The sequence below is a fragment of the Procambarus clarkii genome, chromosome 12, assembly GCF_040958095.1.
Source record: "Procambarus clarkii isolate CNS0578487 chromosome 12, FALCON_Pclarkii_2.0, whole genome shotgun sequence".
NCBI lineage: Eukaryota > Metazoa > Arthropoda > Malacostraca > Decapoda > Cambaridae > Procambarus > Procambarus clarkii.
The window spans coordinates 21014253-21039252 of NC_091161.1; the positions used below are offsets into that span (position 1 = coordinate 21014253).

The 25000-nt window shown below is 39.4% G+C and overlaps 1 protein-coding gene across 1 annotated transcript in view; it reads left to right on the forward strand.

Moving 5' to 3' along the window:
• The first annotated feature begins 12931 nt into the window (after window positions 1-12931).
• LOC138363973 (uncharacterized) overlaps window positions 12932-25000 on the forward strand; it is a 79321-nt gene continuing 67252 nt past the window's right edge. The window contains exon 1 of the mRNA XM_069323425.1: window positions 12932-13120. Coding sequence (XP_069179526.1) covers window positions 12966-13120 — 155 coding nt within the window. The 5' untranslated portion in view covers window positions 12932-12965. The remainder of the gene's footprint in view (window positions 13121-25000) is intronic.

The following is a 25000-nucleotide window of genomic DNA, read 5'->3' on the forward strand; positions in this document are numbered from 1 at the left end:
AAAGATAACTGCAGGAGGCCTATTGGCCCGTACGAGGCAGCTCCTATTTATAAGTACATAAGAACAAAGGCAATTGCAAAAGGCCTATTGGCCCTTACGAGGCAGCTCATATCTATAACCACCCAATCCCACTCATATACTTGTCCAACCCGCGCTTGAAACAATCGAGGGACCCAACCTCCACCACGTTATGCGGTAATTAGTTCCACAAATCAACAACCCTGTTACTGAACCAGTATTTACCCAAGTCTTTCCTAAATCTAAACTTACCCAATTTATACCCATTGTTTCGTGTTCTGTCTTGTTGATACTTTTGATACCCTATTAATATCCCCTTTGTTATGTCCATTCACCTACTTGTAAACCTTTATCATGTCACCCCTAACTCTTTGCCTTTTCAGTGAATGCAATTTAAGCTTTGTTAATCTTTCTTTATATGAAAGATTTCAAATTTGGGGAATTAACTTAGTCATCTTACGCTGAACACGTTCAAGTAAATTTATATCCATTCTATAGTATTGCGACCAAAACTGAACTGCATAATCTAAATGGGGCCTAACCAGAGCAAGATATAGCCGAAGAACCACACCAGGTGTCTTGTTACTAACGCTTCGATTAATAAATCCCAGTGTCCTATTTGCCTTATTACGAACATTCATGCATTGATCGTTTTGTTTTAAATTCTTACTAATCATAACTCTCAGATTCTTTTCGCAATCCGACTTCGCAATCTCAACTCCATCTAGCTCGTATCTTGTAACTCTATCATCATTACCTAGCCTCAGAACTTTACATTTATCAGTATTAAACTGCATCTGCCTATCCTGTGACCATTTCAAAACCCTGTTTACATCAACTTGAAGAGATAGTGAATCTTCTTCCGTATTAATTTCCCTACCGATTTTTGTATCATTGGCAAATTTGCAAATGTTGCTACTCAAACCTGAATCTAAATCATTTATATATATATTAAACAACAGAGGTCCCAGGATCAACCCGTCCTCGATTCAAGTCCATTACATTCAGCGGTCAACCCCACAGACGCATTCATAAATTTTAACTTGCTGTTCTTTCAAAACGGGAAATTTCTCAAGTATAAATTAATATTATAATATATTAGCATATTGTGTATATATAGGCATAGGATAGGTGAGGTTAGGTGTTTAGGTTCTGTTGGCGATTATTTGTATTTGTAGTACGTGGGTGAAGCATTTATAGCGTTGTGATTCGAAGAAAATTCGTCAGTGAAGCACTTGTTCTGGATATGTTCGAACGTCAGCAGTTGTGAGTCGTGTGTAAACCGCTTTTCATTCATAAACAGGGTGTTTGGCGGGTGCATGGAATCACTTTTGGATCTTTGTTTGGAGGACGGGCTGCCAGGACAGAGCCTTGAGGCACTCCACTTACAACATTTTACCACTCGGACTTGACTATTTATACTAACTCTGTTTCCTTTGATATAGCCATGCCCTAATCCAGCTTAATATAGCACCCCCAATACCATGAGCCTCTATCTTTTTAATCAGTCTTTCATGTTTCACTGTATCAAAAGCTTTGCTAAAGTCAAGGTACACAACATCACAATCCTTACCACTATCAACTGCCTCAACTATGCTAGAATAAAAAGATAACAAATTTGTTAAACATGAACGGCCATTTATAAAACCATGTTGCGACTCAATTATTAATTTATGTTTTTCAAGATGAAGACGAATATTATTTGCAATTATAGATTCGAGTAACTTTCCCACAATAGACGTTAGGCTAATTGGTCGATAGTTTGACGCAAGTGATCTATCTCCTTTTTTAAAAACTGGTAAGAACATAAGAACAAAGGTAACTGCAGAAGGCCTATTGGCCCATATGAGGCAGCTTCTATCTATAACCACCCAATCCCACTCATATACTTGTCCAACCCGCACTTGAAACAATCGAGGGACCCCATCTCCACCACTTTACGCGGCAATTGGTTCCACAAATCAACAACCCTGTTACTGAACCAGTATTTACCCGTCTTTCCTAAATCTAAACTTATCCAATTTATACCCATTGTTTCGTGTTCTGTCTTGTGTTGATATTTTTAATACCCTATTAATATCCCCGTTTGTTGTGTCCATTCATCCACTTGTAAACCTCTATCATGTCACCTCTAACTCTTCGCCTTTCCAGTGAATGCAATATAATCTTTCTTAAGAACATAAGAACATAAGAACAAAGGTAACTGCAGAAGGCCTATTGGCCCATACGAGGCAGCTCCTATCTATAACCACCCAATCCCACTCATATAAATGTCCAACCCGCGCTTGAAACAATCGAAGGACCCCATCTCCACCACGTTACGCGGCAATTGGTTCCACAATTCAACAACCCTGTTACCGAACCAGTATTTACCCAAGTCTTTCCTAAATCTAAACTTATCCAATTTATACCCATTGTTTTGTATTCTGTCTTGTGTTGATAATTTTAATACCCTATTAATATCCCCTTTGTTATGTCCATTCATCCACTTGTACATAAGAAAGATTTCTAATTTGGGGAATTAACTTAGTCATCCTAGTCTGGACACGTTCAAGTGAATTTATATCCATTCTATAGTACGGCGACCAAAACTGAACTGCATAATCTAAATGGGGCCTAACCAGAACAAGATATACCCACCAGGTGTCTAGTTACTCTACGCTTCGATTAATAAATCCCAGCGTCCTATTTGCCTTATTACGAACATTCATGCATTGATCCTTTTGTTTTAAATTCTTACTAGTCATAACTCCCAGATCCCGTTCGCAATCCGACTTCGCAATCTCAACACCATCTAGCTCGTATTTCGTAACTCTATCATCATTACCTAGCCTCAGAACTTTACATTTATGAGCATTAAACTGCATCTGCCAATCTTTTGACCATTTCAAAACCCTATTTAGATCAACTTGTAGTGATAGTGAGTCTTCTTCCGTGTTAATTTCATAAGAACATAAGAACAAAGGTAACTGCAGAAGGCCTATTGGCCCATACGAGGCAGCTCCTATTCTATAACCACCCAATCCCACTCATATACTTGTCCAACCCGCGCTTGAAACAATCGAGGGACCCCACCTCCACCACGTTACGCGGCAATTGGTTCCACAAATCTACAACCCTGTTACTGAACCAGTATTTACCCAAGTCTTTCCTAAATCTAAACTTATCCAATTTATACCCATTGTTTCGTGTTCTGTCCTGTGTTGATACTTTTAATACCCTATTAATATCCCCCTTGTTATGTCCATTCACCCACTTGTAAACCTCTATCATGTCGCCCCTAACTCTTCGCCTTTCCAGTGAATGCAACTTAAGCTTTGTTAATCTTTCTTCATATGAAAGATTTCTAATTTGGGGAATTAACTTAGTCATCCTACGCTGGACACGTTCAAGTGAATTTATATCCATTCTATAATATGGCGACCAAAACTGAACTGCATAATCTAAATGGGGCCTAACTAGAGCAAGATATAGCTTGAGAACCACACCAGGTGTCTTGTTACTAACGCTGCGATTAATAAATCCAAGTGTCCGATTTGCCTTATTACGAACATTTATGCATTGATCCTTTTGTTTTAAATTCTTACTAATCATAACTCCCAGATCCCTTTCTCAATCCGACTTCGCAATCACAACACCATCTAGCTCGTATCTTGTAACTCATCATTATTTAACCTCAGAACTTTACATTTATCAGCATTAAACTGCATCTGCCAATCCTTTGACCATTTCAAAACCCTATCTAGATCAACTTGAAGTGATAGTGAGTCCTCCTCCGAATTAATTTCCCTACCGATTTTCGTATCATCGGCAAATTTGCAAATGTTGCTACTCAAACCTGAATCTAAATCATTTATATATATTATAAACAACAGAGGTCCCAGGACAGAGCCTTGAGGCACTCCACTTACAACATTTTCCCACTCTGACTTGAATCCATTTATACTAACTCTCTGTTTCCTTTGGTATAGCCATGCCCTAATCCAGCTTAATATAGCACCCCCAATACCATGAGACTCTATCTTTTTAATCAGTCTTTCATGTGGCACTGTATCAAAAGCTTTGCTAAAGTCAAGGTATACAACATCGCAATCCTTACCACTATCAACTGCCTCAACAATGCTAGAATAAAAAGATAACAAATTTGTTAAACATGAACGGCCATTTATAAAACCATATTGCGACTCAATTATTAATTTATGTTTTTCAAGATGAAGACGAATTTTATTTGCTATTATGGATTCGAGTAACTTTCCCACAATAGACGTTAGGCTAATTGGTCGATAGTTAGACGCAAGTGATCTATCTCCTTTCTTAAAAACTGGTATCACATTAGCAACTTTCCAAAACTCTGGCACTCTGCCTGACTCTATTGATTTATTAAATATGGTTGACAGTGGGTCACAAAGCTCCTCTTTGCATTCTTTAAGCACTCTGGCAAACACTTCATCCGGCCCTGGGGATTTGTTTGGTTTGAGTTTTACTATTTGTTTAAGAACATCCTCCCTGGTAACTGCTAAACTCGTCAACCTGTCCTCGTCCCCACCCACATAGACTTGTTCGGCTGAAGGCATATTGTTAAGTTCCTCTTTAGTAAATACAGATACAAAATATTTATTAAAAATACTACTCATCTCTTCATCACTATCTGTTATTTGACCTGTCTCAGTTTTTAATGGACGTATCCTTTCCCTAGTCTTAGTACGATATAACTGAAAAATCCCTTTAGGATTTGTCTTTGCTTGCCCTGCTATGCGAACTTCATAGTTTCTTTTTGCTTTCCTTATCTCTTTTTTAACATTTCTAACCAGTTGTACGAATTCCTGTTCTAAAGTGACCTCCCCATTTTTAATCCTTTTGTACCAAGCTCTCTTTTTACCTATAAGGTTCTTCAAATTCTTTGTTATCCACTTTGTGTCATTAGTATTCGATCTATTCAATTTGTATACTACACTACGTTCCTGTGCTTTGTTTAGAATATTCTTAAATAAGTTATATATTAAATCCACATCAAAATCCTCTTTTACGTCACCTTTCGCTGGGTTCATGTCTCGCTCCAAGACCGGCCCACACCCCATACCCAAGACTTTCCAATCTATTTGACCCCAAAAATTTCTTAGGCTATTAAAATCAGCTTTTCGAAAATCTGGCACTTTAACAGAATTTTCTCCTACAGGTCTATTCCATTCTATGCTAAATCTGATTACTTTGTGATCACTGTTCCCTAGCTCACTCCCAATTTCGATGTCATTAAATTGTGTTTCTCTGTTAGTTAACACTAAATCTAAAATATTATTTTCCCGCGTTGGTTCCTTAATGTGTTGCGTAAGAAAGCAATCGTCATTTAATTCTAGAAAATCTTCTGCTTCACTATTCCCTGTTTTGTCCACCCAGTTTATTCCACTAAAATTTAAGTCACCCATGACATAAATACTGTTAGATCTAGATGCTCTAGATATTTCATCCCATAGATGCTTTGCTTCCATTCTGTCTAAATTTGGTGGCCTATATATAACTCCTATTATAATATTATTTGCTTTTTCGTTTAATTCTATCCAAATAGTTTCTGTGTGTGGCTCAGTTTTGATTCCCTCTTTGAGACTACATTTCAAATTGTCCCTAACATATATGGCTACTCCCCCTCCTCGTCTAATATATCTGTGTGAAATAGTTTAAATCCATTTATTTGATATTCAGCTAATAGTTCTCTGTTTTCTACATTCATCCACGTTTCGGTAAGTGCAATAATATCTATTTTTTTCTGTGTAGACAATAGCATTTAATTCGTTAATTTTATTTCTTAGACTTCTACTGTTAGTGTAATATACCCTAAGTGAATTGTTATTTTGGGGCCCTTTTCTTTCCCTGATCATTTTGCCAATTCTTTTCTCCCATGAACACATACTTTTATTACCTCCTTTCTCCAAATCAATTCCCATACCACTATCTACTAACAGTTTAAACCCAAACAAACACCTCTAACCACTGGTTCCAACGAGTTTGCAACAGCAACAACCCCAGCCCTCGATAGATGCACCCCATCACGAGCATACATTTCATTTCTTCCATAGAAGTGTTCCCAGTTGTCTATGAAAGATATTGCATTTGATTTGCAATATCTTTCCAGCCGGCAATTGACACCAAGTGCCCTCGACATCCATTCATTTCCCACTCCCTTTCTTGGAAGAATGCCACATATGATCGGGATTCCTCCCTTGCTCCTAACTAATTCAATGGCTGTCCTGAATCTCTGTATTAGTTCCTCACTCCTAACTCGCCCAACATCATTACCCCCTGCACTAATACAAATAATGGGTTTGTTCCCATTTCCCATCATAATATCATTCATGTTTCCAACAATATCACCAATTCCAGCTCCCGGATAGCAAACCCTTAATCTGTTCCCCCTATCTCTGGCACAAAACGTTCTGTCTAAATACCTCACCTGGGAATCTCCCACAACCAAAATTCGCTTCGGTACCTCCTTAACTTTCTGAGCAGCCTGAGGGGCCCGCGCTCTGCTGCTCCTCACTGATTTCCATTCCGAGTGAACTGCAGCCTCACCACAGTACTCGTCCTCCAACACGGCAAATGAATTTGCTGTCCTTAGGGCGTCTGTAGGCGGCCTTGTCAAGGTCTTCTTAAGACCCCCTGTCCTTCACAACTCTCCACAATGAGGTCCCGTCAACACTGGTCTCCTTCGTTTCCTCCCGAAGTCTCAGCCGTCGTACCTCCTCCCGCAGGGAATCCATCTCTGCTCTCTGAGCTCCAACCAGACTCACCAAATCCTTCACTAATCCTTCCATTATTGCAATAATAATGTTACTACAATCGTTTGTTTGGGGTTTGGTTTAAAATGTTAGTACATCATATGAAGATCAAATTACCCTATTAATAAAAGGAATTTTTATTTTAAAGAAATTAATATTTTAATAAAGGAATTTCCTAAAATATGGGAATTTATATGGAGGAAGGAGGTAAAAAAAGTATGTGTTTGTGGGAGAAACAAATTGGCAAAATGATCAGGGAAAGAGAAGGGCCTCAAAATAACAACACACTTAGGGTGTATTACACTAACAGTAGAAGTTTAAGAAACAAAATAATCGATTTAAATGCTCTTGTCTGCACAAGAAAAAAAGATATTATTGCACTTACCGAAACGTGGATGAATGTAGAAAATAGAGAACTATTAGCTGAATCTATACAAATAAAAATGGAAATGTTCGTTAAAAATGGAAATGGAAATAGATACCAGTTTTTAAGAAAGGAGATAGATCTCTTGCGTCTAACTATCGACCAATTAGCCTAACGTCTATTGTGGGAAAGTTACTCGAATCTATAATAGCAAATAAAATTCGTCTTCATCTTGAAAAACATAAATTAATAATTGAGTCGCAACATGGTTTTATAAATGGCCGTTCATGTTTAACAAATTTGTTATCTTTTTATTCTAGCATTGTTGAGGCAGTTGATAGTGGTAAGGATTGCGATGTTGTATACCTTGACTTTAGCAAAGCTTTTGATACAGTGCCACATGAAAGACTGATTAAAAAAATAGAGTCTCATGGTATTGGGGGTGCTATATTAAGCTGGATTAGGGCATGGCTATACCAAAGGAAACAGAGAGTTAGTATAAATGGAATCAAGTCAGAGTGGGAAAGTGTTGTAAGTGGAGTGCCTCAAGGCTCTGTCCTGGGACCTCTGTTGTTTATAATATATATAAATGATTTAGATTCAGGTTTGAGTAGCAACATTTGCAAATTTGCCGATGATACGAAAATCGGTAGGGAAATTAATTCGGAGGAGGACTCACTATCACTTCAAGTTGATCTAGATAGGGTTTTGAAATGGTCAAAGGATTGGCAGATGCAGTTTAATGCTGATAAATGCAAAGTTCTGAGGTTAGGTAATGATGATAGAGTTACAAGATACGAGCTAGATGGTGTTGTGATTGCGAAGTCGGATTGCGAAAGGGATCTGGGAGTTATGATTAGTAAGAATTTAAAACAAAAGGATCAATGCATAAATGTTCGTAATAAGGCAAATCGGACACTTGGATTTATTAATCGCAGCGTTAGTAACAAGACACCTGGTGTGGTTCTCAAGCTATATCTTGCTCTAGTTAGGCCCCATTTAGATTATGCAGTTCAGTTTTGGTCGCCATATTATAGAATGGATATAAATTCACTTGAACGTGTCCAGCGTAGGATGACTAAGTTAATTCCCCAAATTAGAAATCTTTCATATGAAGAAAGATTAACAAAGCTTAAGTTGCATTCACTGGAAAGGCGAAGAGTTAGGGGTGACATGATAGAGGTTTACAAGTGGATGAATGGACATAACCGGGGGGATATTAATAGGGTATTAAAAGTATCAACACAGGACAGAACACGAAACAATGGATATAAATTGGATAAGTTTAGATTTAGGAAAGACTTGGGTAAATACTGGTTCAGTAACAGGGTTGTTGATTTGTGGAACCAATTGCCGCGTAACATTGTGGAGGTGGGGTCCCTCGATTGTTTCAAGCACGGGTTGGACAAGTATATGAGTGGGATTGGGTGGTTATAGAATAGGAGCTGCCTCGTATGGGCCAATAGGCCTTCTGCAGTTACCTTTGTTCTTATGTTCTTATGTTCGTTTGTTCAAAATCGCTAATCTCCGAAAGTTCTTCACAGATTGCCTTGAAATTTTCACACAACGTTCCATTTGCATCCGGCTAGATTTTTATATATATGCTATATAGATGTCACGTCTGACGGTAAAAAAAACATGCTTTTTCTGAAAAACTGTTTTTCAAATGATTTTCTTGAAAGAAATCTTCGAAACCTCTTTACTGATTGCTTTGAAATTTTGACAACGTTGCTTTCGAATAAGTGCGTCTTCTTATATATCTACTATATACATGCCTCACCTGTGACAGGAAAAAAAACATGCTTTTATTAAAAATCAGCGCCATCTGTTGGACGTAAGAGTAACATACGCTGTAATCTCCAAAAATTCTTCACCGATTGCTTCACCTACTATATAGATGCCACCCCTCTGACAGGTAGACATGCGTTTTTGAAAAACAGCGCCATCTGTTGCACATAATTCCAACATGCACGCTATAATAAATATGTCACGAATTCCATTTCAATGTTTCTGATTGCAATGACAAGTTTTATTTTCATAGATTTCGATTTATTTTATTTTTATTGAATTATTTTGTGTTACATTGTGTTGAAATTGAGCTGTGTTTACCATGCCATTCATTTTGCAAGTCAGTATAGATGCCACACCTGTGACGGGTAAAACTATGGTTTTCTTGAAAAACAGTGCCATCTGTTGCATGTAGGAGCAAAACACATGCTATTCTAAATATGTTACAATTCCATTTCAGTGTTTCTGTTTGCTTTGATAAATTTAATTTTCATAGATTTTGATTTATTTTCATTTTGATTTAATTATTTTGTGTGAATTGAGTTGGAACTGAGCTGTGTTTACCATACCGTTCATTTCGTGAGTATAGTTTATTTTATTTTTATTTTTTTATTTTCATTTCATTTTTTAACCGTTTTTCTTATGTTTCAATGATTGGAACATCAGATCACTTTATGTTCCCAGTATTCTAATGGGAACATCAGACCATTTGGGAAGGCATGAGACGAGCGAGTGGGGAATGGTGGTTATGACGAGGGGACGGAAGTGAGATGGTGGAGAGGACGAGGGGACAATTAGGGGGGTAATAGTGGGGAAGGACAATGGGACGGGGGAGTTTAGGATGGTGGGAATGGGGTAATGGAGAATGGAAGGGTGGACAAACGGACAGGGGAATGGGGAATGGTGGGGAGGACGAGGGGACGGTGGAGTGGGGAATGGTTAAGAGGCCGAGGAGACAGGTTGGGGGGCGGGAATGGTGGGAAGGACTGGGATGCCAGGGAAGGTTGCTGAGCCACAGCAACGTGCGGCCGGGTACTGCTAGTATCAAATAAATGCATTTAAACTATTTCACACAGATAGATATACTAGACGAGGAGGGGGGAGTAGCCATATATGTTAGGGAAAATTTGAAATGTCGTCTCAGAGGAAATTAAAACCGAGCCCCACAAACTATTTGGATAGAATAAAACGAAAAAGCAAATAATAACAATTACATACAGGCCACCTAACTTAAGACAGGTTGGAAGCATAGCACTTGTGGGATGAAATATCTAGAGCATCTAGATCTAACAGTTTTATGTCATGGGTGACTTTAATTTTAGTGGAATAAACTGGTTGAGCCAAACAGGGAATAACAACAGTTAGGGGGCATGACCTCGAATAAATTGGTTTAACAGAACAGGGAAAACTGAAGCGGAAGATTTTCTATAATTAATTGACGATTGCTTTCTTACGCAACACATTAAGGAACCAATGCGAGAAAATAGTATTTTAGATTTAGTGTTAACTAACAGGGGAAAAACAAATTAATGACATCGAAATAGGGAGTGAGCTAGGGAACAGTGATCAAAGAAATCATATTTAGCATAGAATGGAATAGATCTGTAGGAGAAAATTCTGTTAAACTGCCAGATTTTCTAAAAGCTGATTTCAATAGCCTAAGAAATTTTTTGGGTCAAATAGATTGGAATGTCATAGGTATGTGGTGTGAGCTAGACGTGAACCCAGCGACAGGTGACGTAAACGGGGATTTCGATGTGGATTCAAAATATAACCTATTTAAAAATATTCTAAGCAAAGAACAGGAACGAAGTATACCATACAAATTGAGTAGATCGAATACTAATGATCCAAAGTGGATAACAAAGGATCTGAAGAACCTTACAGGTAAAAAGACTGCGTGGTACAAAAGGATTAAGAATGGGGAAGTCAGTTTAGAGCAGGAATTCGTACAACTGGTTTGAAATACTAAAAAAGAGATAAGGAAAGCAAAAAGAAACTATGAAGTTCGCATAGCAGAGCAAGCAAAAACAAATCCTAAAGGGTTTTTCCAATTATACCGGACAAAAATTAGGGAAAGGATAGGTCCATTAAAAACCGAGACAGGTCAAACAACAGATGAAGAGATGAGTAGTATTTTTAAAAAATATTTTATATCTGTATTTACTAAAGAGGAACTTGACAATATGCCTTCAGCCGAACAAGTCTATGTGGGTGGGGACGAGGACAGGTTGACTAGTTTAGCAGTTACCAGGGAGGATGTTCTTAAACAAATAGTAAAACTCAAACCAAACAAATCTCCAGGGCCGTATGAAGTGTTTGCCAGGGTGCTTGAAGAATGCAAAGAGGAGCTTTGCGACCCACTGTCTACCTTATTTAATAAATCAATAGAGTCAGGCAGAGTGCCAGAGTTATGGAAAGTTGCTAATGTGATACCAGTTTTTAAAAAAGGAGATAGATCACTTGCGTCAAACTATCGACCAATTAGCCTAACGACTATTGTGGGAAAGTTACTCGAATCTATAATTGCAAATAAAATTCGTCTTCATCTTGAAAAACATAAATTAATAATTGAGTCGCAACATGGTTTTATAAATGGCCGTTCATGTTTAACAAATTTGTTATCTTTTTGTTCTAGCATAGTTGAGGCAGTTGATAGTGGTAAGGATTGTGATGTGTACCTTGACTTAAGCAAAGATTTTGATACAGTGCCACATGAAAGACTGATTAAAAAGATAGAGGCTCATGGTATTGGGGGTGCTATAATAAGCTGGATTAGGGCATGGCTATACCAAAGAAAACAGAGTTAGTATAAATGGAGTCATGTCAGAGTGGGAAAATGTTGTAAGTGGAGTGCCTCAGTGCTCTGTCCTGGGACCTCTGTTGTTTATAATATATATAAGTGATTTAGATTCAGGTTTGAGTAGCAACATTTGCAAATTTGCCGATGATACGAAAATCGGTAGGGAAATGAATTCGGAGGAGGACTCACTATCTCTTCAAGTTGATCTAAATAGGGTTTTGAAATGGTCAAAGGATTGGCAGATGCAGTTTAATGCTGATAAATGTAAAGTTATGAGGCTAGGTAATGATGATAGAGTTACAAGATACGAGCTAGATGGGGCTGAGATTGCGAAGTCGGATATCGAAAGGGATCTGGGAGTTATGATTAGTAAGAATTTAAAACAAAACGATCAATGCATGAATGTTCGTAATAAGGCAAATAGGACACTGGGGTTTATTAATCGAAGCGTTAGTAACAAGACACCTGGTGTGGTTCTTCAGCTATATCTAGCTCTGGTTAGGCCCCATTTAGATTATGCAGTTCAGTTTTTGTCGCTGTACTATAGAATGGATATAAATTCACTTGAACATGTCCAGCGTAGGATGACTAAGTTAATTCTCCAAATTAGAAATCTTTCGTATGAAGAAAGAATAACAAAGCTTGAATTGTATTCACTGGAAAGGCGAAGAGAAGAGGTTTACAAGTGGATGAATGGACATAACAAAGGGGATATTAATAGGGTATTAAAAGTATCAACACAAGACAGAACACGAAACAATGGGTATAAATTGGATAAGCAGGCGATGAGTCACAATAACGTGGCTGAAGTATGTTGACCAGACCACACACTAAAAGTTGAAGGGACGACGACGTTTCGGTCCGTCCTGGACCATTCTCAAGTCGAAACGTCGTCGTCCCTTCAACTTTTAGTGTGTGGTCTGGTCAACATAAATTGGATAAGTTTAGATTTAGGAAAGACTTGGGTAAATACTGGTTCAGTACCAGAGTTGTTGATTTGTGGAACCAATTACCGCGTAACGTGGTGGAGGTGGGGTCCCTCAATTGTTTCAAGCGCGGGTTGGACAAGTATATGAGTGGGATTGGGTGGTTATAGAATTGGAGCTGCCTCGTATGGGCCAATAGGCCTTCTGCAGTTACCTTTGTTCTTATGTTCTTATACTTCTATTGTTTTTTTTCCATCTTACAGGAACTAAGGGATGATGCTGGTTTCACAGTACTGATGCGGGCTAATGCAGCAGGTCACCTTAGTACAGTTGAAACGCTGATCATAGGAGATGTTTTCAGCATATCGTCGTACCATTACGACCATCTGGTCATGCTGCTGTCGCAAGCCTTCTGCTTGAAAAAGGCGCCAACCCTCATCTCCAACTCAAGGTGAGTGAGTACCTGTTGCTACCAGGCCCCCCTGCTCATGGGGCCTGGTAGATAGCGTGCAGGACTCTTAATTCTGTGGCGGGGGTTTGATTCCCTCACCAGGCAGAAACAAATGGGCAAAGTTTCTTTCACCCTGAATGCTCCTGTTACCTAGCAGTAAATAGGTGCCTGGGAGTTAGTGAGCTGTCACGGGCTGCTTCCTGGTGTGTGTGTGTGTACTCACCTATATGTACTCACCTATATGTGCTTGCAGGATCGAGCATTGACTCTTGGATCCCGCCTTTCTAGCTATCGGTTGTTTACAGCAATGACTCCTGTCCCATTTCCCTATCATACCTAGTTTTAAAAGTATGAATAGTATTTGCTTCCACAACCTGTTCCCCAAGTGCATTCCATTTTTCTACTACTCTCACGCTAAAAGAAAACTTCCTAACATCTCTGTGACTCATCTGAGTTTCCAGTTTCCACCCATGTCCCCTCGTTCTGTTATTATTACGTGTGAACATTTCATCTATTTCCACTTTGTCAATTCCCCTGAGTATTTTATATGTCCCTATCATATCTCCTCTCTCCCTTCTTTTCTCTAGTGTCGTAAGGTTCAGTTCCTTCAGCCGCTCTTCATATCCCATCCCTCGTAACTCTGGGACAAGCCTCGTCGTAAACCTCTGAACCTTCTCCAGTTTCTTTATGTGTTTCTTCAGGTGGGGGCTCCATGATGGCGCGGCATACTTTAAGACGGGTCTCACGTAGGCAGTGTAAAGCGCCCTAAAAGCTTCCTCATTTAGGTTTCTGAATGAAGTTCTAATTTTCGCCAGTGTAGAGTACGCTGCTGTCGTTATCCTATTTATATGTGCCTCAGGAGTTAGATTAGGTGTCACATCCACTCCCAGGTCTCTTTCTCGAATCGTTAAAGGTAGGCTGTTCCCCTTCATTGTGTACTGTCCCTTTGGTCTCCTGTCACCTGATCCCATTTCCATAACTTTACATTTACTGGTGTTAAACTCCAGTAGCCATTTCCCTGACCATCTCTGCAGCCTGTTTAAGTCCTGTGTGTGTGTGTGTGTGTGTGTGTGTGTGTGTGTGTGTGTGTGTGTGTGTGTGTGTGTGTGTGTGTGTGGGAAAAAAAAAGTAGTAGTTAGTAAACAGTTGATTGACAGTTGAGAGGCGGGCTGAAAGAGCAAAGCTCAACCCCCGCAAACACAACTAGGTGAATACAGTTAATTGATTTCTTCCTTCATATATTTATTGGAAGTTTCTAATGATATACAGTACATTATTTCACTCATAATCAATCATACCTTTGACTAAGATAAGATGTTTATTCAGGTTATTTATTTATTTATTTATTTATATACAAGAAGGTACATTGGGTTTGTGAGAATACATAGCATAGTATTTACAATCTGGTAATGCCACTAGTACGCGCAGCGTTTCGGGCAGGTCCTTAATCTAACAGATAATTTTAAGTAGGTAAATTCTAGCAGAATTAATAAAATAAATACATTGCAAGAAAACAATGGAGATGAGAGATTAGTAAGTACATTAAAGCACATTGGCATATTAAAGCTCTGATTGATTACAATGACAGCTTAATTGGTAATTTAAACAAGATTAATAGACACCATACATATATAACGGTACATACATAGAAAATGAGTTACGAACATACATACATATACCACAATGTACCCCTGGGGAGTTCCGTCTTGTCAGGAGTCCTATCTTCTAATTGAGGCTTTTTACCTGTTCGTTTAAAGGTTGATGTCTGAACCACTATTAACTTCTCAGGCTCATGGGGTGGGCCACCAGGCCCCCGAGTCTGACTGTGATTAGACTTTCGAATTGTGAACACACAGAAATCACAATTGCGTGATGCATCATATGAACAAATCCACAAGAGCCGTGACGAGGATTCGAACCTGCGTCCGAGAGCATCCCAGACACTGCCTTAATCGACTGAGCGACGACATGGTCAAGGGTTGAAACCGAAGTTCTACTGAACTTACTGGATCCTGCATCCTCTCCGAGGCACAAACCGTCCTTTGTGGATTTGTTCATTTGATGCATCACGCAATTGAGATTTGTGTGTGTAATGAAGTAAGGGCAAAGAGTGAGAACGGCCTATTGACATAGCTCGAGTGCATGGGGGAGTTGTGTAAAACCCTGGTTTGTGCCTCGGAGAGGCAGCAGGATCCAATAAGTTCAGTAGAACTTCGGTTTCAACCCTTGACCATGTCGTTGCTCAGTCGATTAAGGCAGCGTCTGGGATGCTCTCTGACGGAGGTTCGAATCCTAGTCACGGCCCTTGTGGATTTGTTCATTCGAATTGTGAAGATAACTTGATAGTAGGTATTTGTAGAAAAAAAACAAAATTTCTTTCACCCAAAACCTGCTTCCAACACTAATAAGTAGTGTAAAGTGCGACTACGACGACGCGCGCCATCTGCCCAGGTGGCACTCTTGAGTGCCAGGTGGGCAGGTGTCGCGCGTCGTCGTAGTCTCAGCGCGTCGTCGTAGTCGCAAAGGGTTTGGGGGGAATTTTCCCGGAAGTTTGGCGCGTGTGAGCGTCCGGTGTTAAGGTATGTGGTCAGGAAAGATGGGAGGTCATGTTGTTGGGTGCCAGGTGGGCAGGTGGCGCGCGTCGTCGTAGTCGCAAGGGGTTTGGGGGGAATTTTCCCGGAAGTTTGGCGCATTGGGAGTCATTCATCCACTCCAACGAACCTTCCCGGCACGCTAGGCAACCAGTCAATCTGTAGAAAGGGGAAAAGGTTATAAGTTTTGTTGTTGTTGTCAATGTTGTAAACATAAATACAGACGTAATTATATTCATCATTCAATCCTAACATAAAGTATTACTCACCGCACTATCATCCTAGCCAACTTCGTCACACAACGTTTCACACTCAGCATCAGTACCGTTTAAGCAGAATGTTTGCTTACACACAGGCATTTTCATCTGAGCATAATTGAATTTCAACACTTTTTCATCATTCTTGCGAAATTGTCCATATTTAGATGCTTCATCAAAGTGAAGCAGGGCAGCCTCTAAGCCTAGTCTGCAAAAATGATATGCAAAATAAACGGCGTAATTCCCACAGAAGTAACTATTCAAGGATTGAATCCTTTTCTTCATATTATATAGGGTATAGTCTTGGAAGTAAGACATAAACTCTTCGAAATATCTTGAATAAGATCCTATTGCAGGATTGGCATAGCTGTCTAGTAAAACTATCTCGCTTCTACCTTCATCCTTATTTACATCGAATGTTATCCAATGCCCCATTTTATTACGAGAACCAGACTCCAGAGTGTTGATTATGAACACCACAGGTCTTTTTTTATGTATTTTTGTCAGTATTTTCCTTACGTCATCGGCTAGGAAACAACCTAGATAGTCTACCTTATCACCTAAATTACTTCTGATAGCCTCAATTATTTCCAAACAATTCATATTAGTATTTTATCCTCGCGTATCGCAAATAACGCGACGATCCGCGTTAATGCTGATCACACCTGTTGTAGACCCATAAACTAGAATGACTTTATTTCTAGCCACACCGCGTTTAAATTCCAAAGCGATCCGCAGATTACCACTTTTTTCAATCGGGATGGTGTCATCTATATCCTCATGTTGTAAATTAAAGGCCAGTATGGTTCCACCATTCAAATATGTGTCATAAGATAATATATTGTCTTTATCGAAGCCTAAGGCTTGTAATGCAGTGTAATACAACTTGGCACAGTTATGAGGGAAGTCGCACCCAATATTGACAATATTAGTGCTATTCTGTGATATTAATACTTTACTAAGCTCGCAGTTTTCCAAATAAAGCGGGTTGCGATTATATGCACCAGACACAGCCTCCATATCAAGGATGATCATATATAAATGTTCTGGTATAACAGTCCCCCACGGCTGGTCCATTGTTATCGAGCGCTGACCTGTGCCCAATATATACGTTTTGTATAAAGTTTTATTAAAAGTATACGTAATAGGAGAGTTGTTCTGCACCATGGCTTTATTAACAGCTACTAATCCTTCAGGGTATGGCAATACCCGATCCACCCATAGACGTGTAGACTTGATATTGTATTTAAAATTCGCGTGTTCATTATCGCTGAGTATAAGCCACTTATCAGGTTGAAGTTCGAGCCGCACCCTGATGTCCACATTATCCAAAACGTATTCACTAACGGATGTGACATCCAACATTAGTTTAAAACAGGTATTCACGCCACTCGTTTTCATATCAGTCATCCGTTGCTTCTCACCAGCCGAGGCGTTAGTGAAATAACCAGCTTCAATTTTACCAGGATCGACGCGGTTAAAAAACTGTGACAGTTTATCATAGCGGTTAGCCTTACACCCAGAAATCGTAGATAATAACTTTACGTATGACCAGAATGAGAATAATGAGCTGGTTTCAACTACTGTTTCGTTTAAATACACAATAGCGGATTTGAATAGAGTTTGCGATAATCCATTCACCAACGAAACGTTTTTAGCGTCTCCTAAAGGCGTTATTCCATCTTCTTCGGTTAGATCAATAGACAACTCCAAAGCTATAGATGATAAATCCACCAGTTGACCATTCACTCCCTTGAGGATGAATTCCAGATAAGTGTCTGTAAACTTATTATTGACCCCAGAATTCACAGGTAATACATCCACCGTTTGTCTGCTTGCAATTGTTGATTCTACCAATCGAGGGGAAAATACTTTAGGAAAGGCTTCACTAACAGCAGCTGTATAGTGTTCTAATGGCACCTGGAGGCCCAGAGCATTATATTCGGCCATGTTCGCGCTTTAGACAACACCAGCCGAGTGAGAAGAAGTTATGACAGCACATCATTATATTTCGCTTTAGTAAAACGTTTGATGTTTACTAATTTTTTTGTTTGTTTATTCTTTTTCTGCACTCTTCCGCCTATCATTTGCTTCCCCACTCCTTTCAATGTTTCAATTCCGCGTTTCTTAAGAGATTGTTTGAAAGTTTGTCATTATTAATATCGTCTAGTACGTTCTGCCCCAAGCTAAGCGCAGCCGGGGCCAGAGTCCTCATGATAAAGGGCGCTGCTCGACGCGCTATCCCGCTTAAAAAGGAAAATATTCCTCCTCCATGCATATAACGTCTACTGCTGTTGAAAATCCGTATATCATCAGTCCCCCCACCTCTAGGAGGGGTTAACAGAATGTATAATTCCTCAACAGAGGGGGGAATAAAGTGGACACGCATTTCTCCGCTTGTTTGAGACGAATGAGGAGTGGCGGGAAAGCGTTGGTGTTATATACCTCCTGCAACGGGGTGTACATGCAAGACTGCTATGGTGCACCCACGTTCATCAAAATGTATTGGGTTACCATCTTGATCCCTAATAGTGATGCTGACGCTGTCTATCAAGTTAGTGTTAAGACGCACATATAGTTTTTTATTGTTGCTGTTATCACTTCCATTTAGGGAGATTACATCCAAAATCTTTACAGACTGGTTTCCATATCTAGTAGAAGAGATTTTATCGCAATAAACACACAGAATATCAACTCCTCCTCTAGGCATTGGCGGGAATAGACATGTGTTAACTACACTCGAGGCATACTGACGTTTTGCGAATATGTCATATTCTATTTCTGGAACTACGCCTAACACTTTCCCAAAAGCGGTTCCAAATTATAATGTAACTCTACTGATGTTTTTATGCCCCGTTGCAGAGCTAATATTCTCGTCACTAATCACAGTAGTGAACTTGTTTCGATTGGAGGAAGAATCATATTTAATAAAATGCGTTCCATATTTAGCTGAAAATTGTTTTAATGACTTTCCTAAAATCTCAGTTTATCATTACTTGAAAATATGGCCTCTATTTCTGTATTAATCGTGGTATTAATTTCTTTTATAGTTCCAGCTAAAACATCAGATGATAATAAATGCTTTGAATGCATGTATTTCCCCTCACCCACTTTCTCATACGTAACGCCTACACGTATATATGCCTCAGGATTATCACGCTTAATAACGTAATGGGAAGTGGGGAGGAGTAATTTTTGTAGACACATTTCATAACTCCTCCTGGGATCTAATTCTAGCTGGTTAAACAATCGATTTTGGAAAGATGCGGGGATGTTATTGGGGAATAAATGCGTATCTGATACACTGGTGGCGTATATCACGTGAGTGTCCATCGCTCTGTCTCCTTAGACTGCATTTTGCCTAGTAAAGCCAGCTACACATTACACGCACATTTATATACACTCACCTGCTAATATACGATCCAGGAAGCATTCCTTTTACTGTGAGGATCAATCTTTGCAGTTGCCTTTCTCTTAACAGATGGAGCCTCATACACTTGACTGCTTGCCGTAGTATTACGGAATAAATCTCGTGGTGTAGATGTTAGTGTGAAAAACAGTTGAGCAATGGGGAGTTTATCCGGTAAAAAAACAGATTTAAGCACAGTCATTTTATGTATAATGTCGTTAATTATATGTATGCCAGATACTGGAGCCAATACATTTCCATTCAGATCCGAACGAACGATTCCAGTAGCATCATAATGGTTTAGCAAGGATCTTGCATATTCATGATCTCGCACTTTCAACTTCAAATCTATTAAATGTTTTATGGAAGGGTTGGTATGCAACTGAGGTGGTGGTGGTTTGACAGTAAGATGTTGAGCAACAGCTTTCACAGCGGGGTAAGCAGGGCTGTGTGCAGCTTTCCGGTTGTCCACTATTTTACGCGGTACGAGATAAAAGGCTTTCATTTTACTTTACTTACTGAACAACCATGTAATTAAACTAGCTGCAATCGGTAAAATAATGGATAAAATACTGCCTCCTCGTTTGCTGGTTAATATCTGTTTCTTAGTTGACACAGAAGGTTTCTTACAGGCTAGTGACCGAATAAGCAATTTATATTTTTTCAACTTTTTAACGACCTTGTCAGGCACGGGCAATTTTTTTTTAAAAAGTTATTAAAAATTTCTGATAAACAATTTATATGTGGTTTCTTCAATTTTTCAATCAACTGTTTTCTCGAGGAATACTGAAGTTTTGATAATAGTTGGATCAATTCCTTGTATTTATAAACTAAGGGCTTCTTCATTATAAATGTAATATCTCAGCAGCATCAATCCATTGATCGAATGATCGATCATAACCTGCGTACCTAACATTATACTGACGTTTGCCAGAGACTCTGCGTTGTCCCAATACCTTTTCAATATTAAAGGTTTGAGGTAAATGTGTGGGTGTTAATTCTTGTTTATAGAAGCCACCATCAATTTCTTCCCCATTCAGATCTTTTAGAAAGTATAAAGGGATGTGTTGTCTCCGATCAATACGTGTAACTATAAATATCTCTCGGGTGTTCTGCTGCTTAAACCCTTTCTTAAACTTGGAAATGCGATCAGATAGAGTGATGCGTACTGTATCACCAACATTCAATCGAGGAATGACAGTTCTCTTTGATTTGCTCGGGCTTTTATACATTAAATCAAATTGTTTGGCGTGTTCGCTGGGCGAGGATAGAGCGTGTACCTCCGTGGGTGTCTTCCCCTTCAATCCTCTGTGTGGGGTTAAATTATATGTTTTCACAATATCTGGTAGAGCCTGCATGTATTTTAAAGTGTTGTGCGCCGTCATAAACTTGTAAAGTTTACCTTTTAAAGTACGTATGAACCGCTCAGCGATTGAAGCTTTAGTCTCCTGAGAAAATACACTATATAACTGTACTTTCCTTGCCGCCAGCATTTTTTTCATAGTGGCGTTATAAAATTCTCCACCTCGATCAGAATTAATTTTGTGCACTCCCTGAGAATGAGGTGAATCTAGAATTAAAGCCAGAGCTTTACTGGTACTTTTCCCATCCTTGGCGCGTAAGGGTACTACTTGGGCGTACCTGGAGAAAATATCTACACATACGAGTAAATATTTCACTCCGTCATTATGTTTGTCCAATAAACTCATCTCGGCCAAGTCTATAGCTTGAAATAGTCGTGGTTTAGGGCTTAACACCCGACGCCGAGGGAATTTATGTGGTTGTAAATAATGCAACGTATAGGAGTCAGAGCTTTTCAGATAGTCCTTTATATCGGCTAGAGTTATACTAGATGTGATTAATTTGGCGGCCTTATACAATCTCTGTACCCCTCCAAGGCCCCCGCTAGATGAGGGGTCGTTATATACTCGTTCCAATACATCTTTCTTGCTCACCATTGGTAAACTATCTCATAGGGCGGTTCGTGAACAATATTACCGCGTAATGTTATCGTAGATGGAGTGTTCGAGCCCAGATCTACTAGCAAATAGCCGTAGGGTTGGCTAATAACTTGCTTATATAACTCTACAAATTTCTTTGAATCCACTTTCCCAAATATTTGTCGTCCGAGTGTTTCAATTTGTGACAGGTCTCGTGATTTAACCAATATGAAATGAGAAGCATTTAAACTAATATTCCTCGAATATTTACCAGGAAAAAATATGTTTTGAGTAATCAATATGACGGAAACCATGAAATGTCGGCCCCTAGTAAACATGTCTGATATGATTTTTGAATTCGCAGACTCTGTAAAAAGGTCATCATAGATTACTAAGATATGCGAGTCATTATCCACTCGCTCTTCCACAGGATCAATAATGGTTGAATGCTCGATCAGCTTCCCTTTAATTTGTGGATCTGATCGTAATTCAGAGTAACCTCCTCCGCATATGATTATTGAGGAGAACTTGTGTTGATACTTCCTTACAAGTTTACTGCACAAGTAGGATTTTCCGCTGTTTGAATAACCAGCAATAATAACACGAGATGGTTCTCTGAAAATATCTAGATGTTCCTCATGGATTATATCATAGGAACTGTCCATGATTAATGCTTCGTTAAAACTGCTAAAACTAAGGAAATGTGATGGTATTTATACAATCATAGTCATTTACAGGTGTTTAGTGTACAGCAACAACATTTTTAAAACTAATCAGTTCTTACAGTTCACGAACAATAATATTAAACATCCTATTCATTTAGTATACAAAGTTCTAGTCATATGGGGCATCCGTCTTAATACTAACTAACAATTGTACAACATAAAATCTAGTGAGGGTTGAATAGTTTCTGAGCTGTAGCATCACGTTTGCTCCAGGGACGGAATATTGGGTAGAGTCTCTGTGCTTGCTCTACTTCCTCCTCCATAAACACTTCTTCCATCTCCTCCTCCTCTCCCACTTCTACATCCATCTCATCATCATTGTTATTGGGAATATCAGGATGACCATACGCTAGGGACTGTGTGGGGCTTAAAATGTAGCGTTTATCGTCAATCGCTGACAAACCTCTGCAGGTACTGCGACATGTACAAATCTTTTCTTGCACGTTGCGTATAGATCTCGACACAAACCTGATTGAAGTGTTTGTTTCAAGAGTGTGTTGAAACGAGTCATGTGAGAGTTTCTCTTGTAGGTGGTATGGTACGCCCTTACACTTACAAGTGTGCTCTCCATCATGTGTGGTGAACGAATATGTTTTAGGTCTGAGAGCAATTAACTGGTTAATAATCTTAGAGCCTATTTCAGACTTGAGCAATCCTAGTTCACCTTCTCGCGCTTTAGAGTAGGATGGATGTGTGTCATTAAAATTACTAAAATCCATACAGTCGAAGAGAGGAGACTTATTCAACTCTTCAAACACATCCTGACAGTCAAGTTTAATGATGAAAGAGTCTGTGTCTGTATATAACAGACTCGCTTTATCCCCGTACGCAGGTTTGACGACATCATACCAGAACTCATAGAGACGCCTCTTAGCAATTTGAAGTATATGATAACCCAGATACGTAGGAGTGCTGACTAGGAGAGACTTCTGCTTGATAGTACATATCACACGTTCCTTACTTAACAAAAGACTCCGCTTGAAGAACGGGTTTCGAGCATGTTTCAGGAAATGTCTACGATCTGTGACCAAATAGTGTTTGTTCCCATATTTAGATACATCTGTGAGACTCTTTCCATATATAGAGTTTGATACGAGTTTGAAAGCCTTTTTTTTATCGCGCATTTGGTACTGGCACGTTCATGAACGTTGGTTTCAATGAAGTCTTTAAGGTAGCTCTCCTGCTCGAATTCGTAGATGTCGTGAACTTTAGCTACTTCTAATCCAATGCGCATGAGTAACTGTAACAAGTCCAGACTAACGAGGTAGCCTTTCTGAGGAAGGTGAGAAGCAATTAATTTAGTGTTGTTTTTAGGCAGGCCGCGACTTTCTTCTGTAAGAATATTCTTACTGTAGGGTGAAATGTGTTCCTCGGTAATGCAAGTATGTGAAAGAACAAGGGGCAGTTCATCTGTATACCTAGCTACTTCAGGTCGGACCTGCAGTGTATCACACAACACCCAATATCCCTTGGACCCATCACATGGGATATTCTCCAAGCCTTGCTCTAGCAGCACGTCACGCTCATTGTGTGTCAGTTTCCGGATCCCGCCACGAGGGAGCAGTTCAGTCATACACGCCCCGTAAAGACTATTAAAATCTAAGTAAATGATGTAGCTACTATCTTCCCCTAGATCTAAGCCTGTGTGCTGGTTCTCCACATTCGTGTACTGTCTCGTCACACTGGTGAAGCCACCTCGGAGATTCCGACGAAGTAAATCATATAACAATGGGTCTGACACAACATCAAGTTCAACTTTCGATTTAAGCAAGAATGCATCCCAAGCAAATGAGGGTAAAGAAATGTAGTGGGAAATGTCTAATTTGTAGAGAGCAAGCATGGTATCTCGCCAGACTGTGAACACATCAGCTAGCAAACCTGTGTCCACTTTGAGGTAAAGGAGCAGATACTCCCCTATGTTGCGACATTTAGCCAAATCAAAAATTTCTAAGGCTTGTTTATAATCTTTTTCTGACAACTCTTCGTCTTTTAGTGTATTGTAAAACTTATCGCGAGAAGGAAGGTGTGGTTCATCTAACACAGACATAGAGGATAAATAATCATAGCAGAATGATTGTTAACCCTTGAGCAGTTTTGGGATGGCCGCTTTATTTACCCCTTTTAACATAGCCAAAGTGAATGTGGTAGGTTTCCCACTATCAATATGATCCTTGGCTATTCTTCCTAGCGAGCCGTTGAGAAGGGCTAAACTATCCAAAAATCTTAAGTTGTTCACATCAACTTTCATAAATTTAAATCCATCCTTAGCTAATATATCTATTTCACTCCCTGGTCTATCTCTCATCTCGTTTAGGATTACTCCTAAATCATAGGAAGCGTTGTGTGAAAAAGTGTATAGGAACTTGTATGAATTTACACACTGCAAATTACATCTATTTCACGCCATTTCTACATCTATATCTACAAATTACATCTAAGCTGCTTGATAATTGTGGAATCATACTGTGTGGTCGTGATGACGGACTTTGATTACATCTTCCCCGTTAAAAGGTTCATCACAGAGTTCACAGGCCGTTTTTGTCTCAAATATCGCCTGCTGTTGCTGGGACATGTGAAGTTCATAGGATACTAACCCCTTCTTGATTCTAGCTCATGACGCTTCTAGCGTGGTCACAAAGTGATTGGCCGCATCTTTACCCAAATAAGTATCTTTCTCAACAATATTCATCTGTCTGTCAATGATAATGTACGCATACGCCACTGCGTAGTGACGTGATTCTATCATTCCCTTAGGGTTCGAGCGATCTAACATGCACTCAAAGTCATAAAAGCACATGTGACTAGGACCATATCCCCGTCCATAGTTACGGAAAGTAATCTTCCTCTCTGGTGGGTAGAATTTGAGAGTCTGATGTACTTTGCATGTACTTTCATGACTCTGCATGCGATCTGCTGGGAGTGATATCATACAACAATGACAAAAGCTGTGATGACTTG